The sequence below is a fragment of the Orycteropus afer genome, unplaced genomic scaffold (genome assembly GCF_000298275.1).
Source record: "Orycteropus afer afer isolate SDZICR_OR568_19922 unplaced genomic scaffold, OryAfe1.0 scaffold00061, whole genome shotgun sequence".
Lineage (NCBI taxonomy): Eukaryota > Metazoa > Chordata > Mammalia > Tubulidentata > Orycteropodidae > Orycteropus > Orycteropus afer.
In genome coordinates, this window is record NW_006921648.1 from 812,637 (window position 1) to 820,972 (window position 8,336).

An 8,336-nucleotide genomic window follows, 5' to 3' on the forward strand; every position below is an offset into this window, starting at 1 on the left:
GCCTCCACGTCACAGGAATCAGTCTTGGCGTCAGAGTTGGTATGAAGTGTGCAGAGAAGAGGCGTGGCCTCCACGTCACAGGAATCAGTCTTGGCTGCTGCTCTTGATTCTCCTTCCCCTTGTGACGTTAAAGGAGGCAGATGCCCCACCACACTGTTCACGCACACACACTCACAGAGACATGCATAGATGTATACACAGATGCACACGCGCGCACGCACACATGGCCTCTCTCTGGCCCCGAGAGCCCCTGCCCTGTCCCACCGGGTCTGGGTGGCACTTGCCAGCTCGCTTGATGATGGCCTCTCCCAGGGAGGATGGGAAGTAGCCAACGCGGTCATTGCCCGTCCGGTTGTCATGAACACAGCCTTTCCACCGGCCATCTGGGTGCTGCTCCAGGACCTGGCCACACAGGGTACATCACGGCGCTGGGGACACCCTCCGGGTCCAGGCTGTGAGGTCCTCCGACTTTCTGCACGCCGCCCCGTCCCCACCGGCGGTGGGAGATACGGGCAAGGACGGTTCAGCCCCTGCCCCCAGCCCCGACCCTGCCCCAGCCCAGGCCCGGGTCCTCACGGTGATGATGTCCCCGGCCTTCACGTTCAGGCTGGTCAGGTCATAGTTGTTGCAGTAATCCTTGGTCGCTCGGACCTGCAGGGCCGCTGAGGCCTCTGGGGACACAGGAGGCCAGGCCCCAGTCCTGTGGGCCGGCTTGCCCAGGCTCCCTGCCCGGCCCTCTGCCCCGCCCCCAGGCCCACCTCGCAGCAGCTGCTTGATCTCCTTGCTGGCCTGCGACGTGGTGAACTGCTGCACAATGTCCAGGGCCGTCTGGCTGTAGGTGTTGCGCACCTGGGCGTTGATCCCGCTCTGTGGGGGCGGGGCCAGGCCATCAGAGTCGCCGCACCTGCGCTGCTCAGCCCAGCACCCCAGCCTCCGCCCGTGGCCCTGCTGCCCCAGCTCCCCCAGCCCACACCCGGCCTGGCCCTAGTCCTCCCGGCCTCCAGGCTGCCCCCGCCCCCCTTTGCTTTTCATCTGCCACCCTCCCAATTCCCCACACGGCCCCTGCACCCGCAGCCTCAGCCCCTCGCTCACGTCGAGCAGAAGCCGGACCACTTCTGTCTTCCCGCAGAGCGCGGCCTCATGCAGTGCTGTGCCGGACTTGGTCTGCCGGTTGATGTCGATGCCGGCTTGGAGGAGGAGTCTGGGGAGGGCAGGGGAGAGGGCCCTGTGGCAGGAGCCCTCTGCCCCAGCCCGGCCAGGCCCCAGTTCCCTGAGGCAGCCCTGCCCACTGTCCCTAAGGATGCTGCGTCTGACCCTGGCCACACACCTGTCGGAGGGCTCAGCTAACACCCACAGCTGTGGTCTCGTCTGATCCCAGCCTCGGCCCGCCTGGGATGCCCACTTTGTGGAGGGGGAAACTGAGGCTCGGAGAGATTAAGTGCCTTCCACAAGGTCACACAGTACGGCTGTCGGGCTGCAGAAGGTACCCCCTTGCCCAGATTCCGGGCAGTCTGCTGCCCCGCCTGGCCAGCTCACCCTGTATGAGGATTGGGGTCTGACCACGTCCCCACAGCTCCCCGGCCGCCCCAGGGTCCCAAGGCTGGGACCCTTCCCCACACAGCTGTACCTGATGATGTCGATGTGGCCATTCTTGGCTGCCAGGTGCAGGGGGCTGGTGCCGTTGGGGTCGGTGGCCCCCGGCCGTGGCTCCAGCAATGCAGCACACATGTTACTGCTCAGAAGCAGCTGGACCACCTTGAAGGAAGGGGGGTCCTGATGTGGGGCGGGGGGCTCGGATCTGCGCCCAGCGCCACCCCAGGAGATGAGGTCCACACAGGGAGTAGGGAACGGGGAGCTGAGCCCTCCCACCGGGCTCCCGCAGACTTACCCCGACGCGGCCGAACTCGCACGCCAGGTCCAGGGGCGTCTTCCCCGAGTTGTCCACCATGCAGGGGTTCGACTGATGCTGCAGGAGCATCTCCGACTGCAAGGGGCCCCAGGCGCCTGTCAGGCCACACCGCGCGGCCCAAGGCTGCCCTCCCCATGCCGCCCTCCCCACCCCCGTGAAGGTGCCCGCCAGGCCACGCCGCCCTCCCCACCCCTGCCCCAGCCCTCACCACATCATAGTGCCCGTGCTGAGCCGCCAGGTGCAAGGGGATGTGGCCCTCGTCGGATGGGACGTTCACCGCTGAGCCCGCCTTTAGCACCAGCTTCATGGGCTCCTTCCGGCCCTGCCAGGCCGCATAGTGCAAGGGCCGCATGCCTGGGGGCAGTGGGGGCTGTGGGAGCTGACCTGACCCTGACCCAGACTCTGACCCCAGTCCTGACCTCCAGAACCCTGATCCCCTGAGAACCTTCCTTGACACACAGGAGTCCCTGGGCTGTTAACCATGGTAAGAGGCTGCCTAGGCCTCTGGAACCCCCCACCTCTGATCTGGGCTCTGATCTCCAGACCATGCAGGCCGTGGCACCTCCCGGCTCTCCCCAGCCCTACCCTTGTTGTCCTTGATGTCCACAGCAGCCTGGGCTTCCAGCAGCAGGGAGATCAGCTCAGTGTTGCCATTGAGGGCCGCGTGGTGCAGAGCTGAGAAGCTAGGGTGCCCAGCAGACACGTATGGGAGAGGGTGGGGCCACATCCCCAGGAGCCCAGGCCCCATGCCTGGTGGGGCCCCCATTCCCAGGAACCCAGTCCCCATGCCAGGCTGGTGTCCCCATTCCCAGGAACCCAGTCCCCATGCCAGGTGGGCCCCCATCCCCTGGAGTCCAGTCCCCACGCCAGGCTGCCCTGGCCCCAGCTAAAATCTCACCCATCTGGATCCTGGAAGTTGACATTGATCTTCTTGGTGGAGCCCAGGAGTTCTGGGGGTGGGAAGGGGACCCAGTGAGGGGGGGGGGCTGCCTGGCTCCCAGCCCCTCTAGGCAGGAGGCCTGAGAGCAGGGAGGGGTGCTGCTGGACCACGGTGGGCTCAGAGCTCACAAAGATTCACTCATTCACTCACTCGCTCATCTGTGCCCTGTGCCAGGCTCCAGCTCTGTGGCCCCTGCTTTCCCGCTGTACCAGGCCAGGAGGGCCGTGCTGCCAAGCCCCTGGCTGACTCGGCCTGGGGACAGGAGGCAGGGCTAGGCATGGCACAGGCTCACACGTGTATATACACCCCCCCCCCGGGTGCTGGCGGTGCACCCTGCAGCGGTGGGAGGAGAGAGCCGGCCCAATCTGTCTCTCAGAAGGACCCAGATGGGGCCGGGGGTGGCCTGGAGAGGCTGGTCTCTCACTTGGGGGAAATGGTGCTCCACAAGGAGACTCCCCCACTCCCGGGCCCAGGCCGGTGCAGACCAACCCACCCTGCCCAGGCCAGCAAGGGCTCAGGGCCTGCAGGGCAGAAAGGAACACAGGCAGGGTGCCCAGTGGCCCGGGGACCAAATATGAGACCCCCCCTTGACCACACAGGGCCACACGCAGCCCCGCTGAAAAGGAGGGTCCTGACGCCCCATTCTGGGCCTCCGTCCCCTCCTGGCCCGCCCCATCCTGGCCCCTGGAGGAGGGGAGCCCCGCGCCCCCTACCCATGGACTCCGGTCCAACCGGACCCTGGCCAAGCCCCTGCCTGCCCAGGCCATGGTTACATAACTCATTTGTGGGTCAGACACTCCGTGAGGGAGGGGGCTGGCAGGACAGAAGCCCCTTTGTCCAGGCCCAGGACGGGAGCGGGGAGGGCCCAAGGGCAGGGGGAGCCAAGAGACGGAAGTGACAGAGGACCCAGAGCTCTGGGTCGCCGGCAGCGCCCGGACGCAAGGATGGGTCACGCAGCAACAACCCACAAAGCCCATGAAGCCTGAGGGGCCTGGGTTCCAATCCCAGCCCCGCCGCTCACTGGGCCAGAGCCTGGCCACTGGCCTTCTCCCTAAGCTTGAGATTCAGGGAGGCAGGGGCACTGGGGGGCCGGCCTCCCAGATGAGCATGCATTAGCAGGCGCCGAAACGCAGGGCCTGGCAGGAAGTCAGGGCCCGGTAATTGGCAACTACTAATATTAGCTGTGCAGGAATCCCACCCCCAGCCTCTGGAGCTGGCAAGGGGTTTCTCCTACAGGAACGGAGGGGCTGTGAGGAAAGAGGCGTGCCCAGCCTCCCCTGCATCCTCCCCCAAGGCTCACACAGCTTCACCGCGCGGCCAACCAGCAGCCCCCCTGGCAGGCCACTAGGCCCAAACCCCGAAGTCAGCCCTGGCTCCACCATCAGTAAACCCTCGGCCTTTAAGACACAGAACATCGCACTGAAGGGAAGGACACAGGGAAGAGGTGACTACAAGGAGGAAGTGGGAAGAGAGCTGTTACACTGTGGGGAATTGCAGTCAACGTTCTGAGACAAAATGTGTATGAACTGCTGTATGGAATACGAATTTGCGCTGTAAACTTTCCCCAAAATCACAATAAAAATGAAAAATATTAGTAATAAAAAAGCCACAAAACCAGGACACACTCAGCAGTCAACCGCCTCTCACCCCCACCCTCGCCACCACCTCTCACTGGCATTCCTGCTTCCGCTCTGCCCCCGTCCGTCTGTCCTCCACACCCACTGCATCAGGGGGTCTGTTAGAGCATCCACCAGGACCCCTTCACCCACGACTGTCACCACGCCTGCGCCAGCCGCTGGGCCTCCTCCCTGTTCCTCTGACATACTGGCTGCTCCCGCCACAGGGCCTTGGCACATGCTGTGTGTGTGTGTAGGGGCTTTTAATTCAATGAGCCCATGGCTCCCTGCCTCTCAACCTTCAGTGGCAGCTCTCAGCGGGACCTCCCAGCCTCCCTACAAAAGCCGCAACCCTCTTTCGACGGCTTCCATGCCGAATGCATTTGACTGTTAACCAGAAGGCTGGCGGTTCAAACCCACCAGCCGCTCCTCAGAACGCAGATTTGGCAATATACTTCCCTAGTGATACTGCCTCGGAAACCCAAGGAGGGGTTGCAATGAGTCGGATCCGACTCGACGGCAGTGAGTTGGAGTGAGATTATCCAACTCCATCAGTAAACTGCAAGCTCCGTGAGAACACGGCTGTTTCTCCATGTTGTTCACTGCTGTACGAACTAGAGCAGTGCCCCATGAATAGGAGGCGCTCAGTAAAGTGTCGGTTAACCGACAGCCTCCACATGCTCTGTCCAGCCCTCAGGGCCGGCTGCACGGACGTGCGACCTACACAGACACTCAGAAGGGCCTCACGCCTGGTTGAACGCCTGCTGCTGCCATCTTGAAATTCTAAATGATTTCAGAGCAAGGCGCCTGCCCTCATCTTGTGCGTTGCCTCCCCACACCCACTCCCCCCATGCTCATCCCCACTTTTGCTCAGGACTTTATACAAGACATTCTCCCTTCTGGAACTTTCTGCCGAACTCTCCTGTTTTTCTGTCCCCCGCGCTTCTCAGTTCCAACACAGGCCGTCCTTCTCAGCCTCGTCCCGCAGGACTTCCTAACCCAGCGCCCTAACCCTCCCCACTCACTCACACACAGTCAAGGTCTCCTGGGCAGCGGCTGGGCCAGGTGTGCTGAGCGGAACCCGCAGCCAGGCCACCTGCTCACCTGGCCACACCTGCAGACTCCTCGGCCAGGGGCTGAAACTGTGGAGTGGCTGGAGGCCTGGCCCCAGAAGTGGCCCGGACACAGGTGTGCACGGGAGGTCTCCATGAGGAAGATGGCCACCCCCATGGGGGGACAGGCACCTCTCTAAGGTCATCTCACCCTCTCCCTGCCCGTGCCTTTGTCAGAGAGGAAAAGAGCTGGATGGGATACAGGGGGGCTGGAAGTCTGGGGGCGCTCCAGGAAGGTCCCCAGCTACAGCCAAGGGCAGCCCAGCAGAGGACGGCTGGAGGGCAGCTGGGGAGGTGAGGGGCACACAGGGACCAAGCTGGCGGCCCAATGGGCGCCCTCCACAGGGGCCCCTTCCTCTTCCCACAAGGCCTCTGCGTCTCACTCCTCTGCATCACCAGCTCACACAGTGGTGGTGCAGTGGTCAAGCACTTGGCTGCCAACCCAAAGGCCGGCAGTTCAAACCCCCCAGCCACTCCGTGGGAGAGTTACAACCTGTTCCTGTAAACATGACAGCCTTGGAAACCCTATGGGGCAGTTCTACTCTGTCCTCTAGGGTCACTCTGACTAGGGACAACTCGATGGCAGTGGCTTTGCCAGCTCAGATACCCACATCGTCCCACCTCTCTAGCTTCTCCCCCGAGGACCACCCTCCCCTTGGCAGTCGGGCCCCACTCCATGCGGCAGAGGCCTTGGAAGACTGGCCCAGCCCCTCCCCGACCTTTCACCCCAACCCTCCACCCAGGTACCCTCCCAAGTCCAGAAGCCACTCACAGCCACGCCCACAGGGCCCCATCTGTCCCCTCCAGGAACGAGGTCAAGGTCACTGCCTCCTGGGTCCCACCTCTGAGTGACTGAGCCCTGGGCCTCTAGCAGGCAAGGACTCTCCCCCAGAGTAAACAGGGCCTGGCAGCTTCCTCCAGCCCCCACCAGGCAGGGAGTTGGGCTTGGGTGCTCCTAGGAGTGGGTCAAGGAGGGTGGCAGCAGCCCCCAGCCAGTATGTTCAGGCCACTCTTCTTGGGGCATCTAGCCTGACCCCAGGAAGGCGCCGTTGGACCAAGGGGCAGGGCTGAGTCCCTGTGCCCAGTGGACTGCCAGCTCCTGCTCTACATCCCCCTCCAGAGTGGGGTCTCCGCCCAAAGGACACCCAAAGCGGGCCTGCGCATGTGTCAGGTGAGCCGAACTTCCAGGCTGATGGCAGTTCCTTGGGGCACCACGGGGCAGGGGCTGTGGAGGGAAGGTGCCAGGGAGGGCCAGAGGGACCACCCACCAGGGGTCTCAGTGCCACCTCTGGGGCCAGGGGAGGCCCAGAGGGCACGGCTGGTCGGCCCCCACCCCACGGCCCAAACTCCAGCTGTACTTTGCTGAATCAAAATACATCTTACTCCAAAGCAGGCCAGTGTTGCCATGGCAACCGTGCGAGAATTCGTGGAGGGATCTCTCCGTCTGATTTATGATGCCCGCCCCTGTGAGTCACAGAGTGCACATCCCGGGCCCCGGGCAGGTGGCTCCTCACCCCAAAGGCCAGGGCGAGCAGAGGCAACGCGGAAGGGAGCCAATGAGCACAGGTCCCCAGCTGTCCCGGGCCAGGTCCCTCAGCGGGCCCGAGCGGAAAGGAGGCGGAAACCCCAAAGCTAGCCTCCACATCCCGGGCCACAGAGCTCTGCGCAGCCTAAGGGACCGAGCAGTGTCCACAGCTGTGGAGCGCTTACCGGGAGCTGCACTTCAGGGACCGTCCCTCCCGGAATTCTCCCACCCTCGCTGTGGTCAGAAACCACCCCATCCTACAGATGAGGAAACCGAGACCAGAGCAGCCGAGGTGCTGTGTGGATGCTGTTTGGCCACTAGGGGGAAGCCTTCCCCGTCTTCACCTCTTAATCCCTCCACCTGCCTTCCTGGCCAGAGGCTGCCTCTGCAAGGACCCCCTCCCTTCCCGAGCCCCTCAGTGCAGTGGCTGTGGGGAAGGCAGGGCCAGCCTCGGCGTCCGTGTGTGCGTGTGTGTGTGTGTGTGTGTGTGTGTGTGTGTGGTGCTGACCTGGGGGCTCCTCCTGGGACTCAAACACCTTCCCCCAACACCTGGCAGGAGCCAGGCCCAGTTCTCGCATCCTCCTGCAGGGTGGGGAGGGGCGCCCACAGACACACCGTCCACGGCGCAGCCAGGGGAGGGGTCCCCCAGACCCCACGTGCGCTCTGCAGGGCCCTGCCCCCCAACACAGGTGCCCTGACACACTGACACGGTCATACGTGCGCAGCCGCACACGCGCCGGCCACACGCCCATCCATCCATCTCAGGGGGGCCCCCGGGGAGCTCCAGGCTGAGCCGGGATGAGCGCCGGGCTCCGGGCGCCAAGCTCCCGGCCCTTCCCTGGGGCCCCCACGGCGCACACGCACGGTCTGGACGCCTGCCGAGGGGCTCCCCTCCCCCTCGCGGCCCCTTTCCCGACAGGGACGCCGCAGAGGCCGGGGGGCTGCCGGGCCTGACCGAACGGTGGGCGCAGCCCTCGCCCCCCAGCCGCGCCCGCCTGCAGCCCGCCTGCCCGCACTGGGCGACCTTGGCCTCCCCGCCGGCAAATGGCCCCCGGCCGGCCATGCCTCGGCAGCCACACCCCCAGCATGGTCCTGCCTCCCCCCACCCCCCCAAAGCGTGTCATTCGCCGCAGGCGGGAGGGGCCTGCAGGGGCTGCCACCGAGGTCGCCCCTCTCCGCGAGGGGTCCCCCTCTCTCCAGGGTGGGGGGCCTCGCCTCGCCTCTCCCAGCCCCG

The 8,336-nt window shown here is 64.6% G+C and overlaps 1 protein-coding gene across 1 annotated transcript in view; it reads right to left on the reverse strand.

The window, feature by feature from the left end:
- CASKIN1 (CASK interacting protein 1) overlaps window positions 1–2,851 on the reverse strand; it is an 11,873-nt gene extending 9,022 nt beyond the window's left edge. The window contains exons 1-9 of the mRNA XM_042780784.1: window positions 2,808–2,851; window positions 2,495–2,592; window positions 2,118–2,263; window positions 1,889–1,984; window positions 1,628–1,755; window positions 1,093–1,201; window positions 759–867; window positions 577–671; window positions 285–402 (exon numbers count right to left, since the gene is read on the reverse strand). Of these exons, the coding sequence (XP_042636718.1) occupies window positions 285–402; window positions 577–671; window positions 759–867; window positions 1,093–1,201; window positions 1,628–1,755; window positions 1,889–1,984; window positions 2,118–2,261 (799 nt within the window). The 5' untranslated portion in view covers window positions 2,262–2,263; window positions 2,495–2,592; window positions 2,808–2,851. The remainder of the gene's footprint in view (window positions 1–284; window positions 403–576; window positions 672–758; window positions 868–1,092; window positions 1,202–1,627; window positions 1,756–1,888; window positions 1,985–2,117; window positions 2,264–2,494; window positions 2,593–2,807) is intronic.
- Window positions 2,852–8,336: the final 5,485 nt, after the last annotated feature.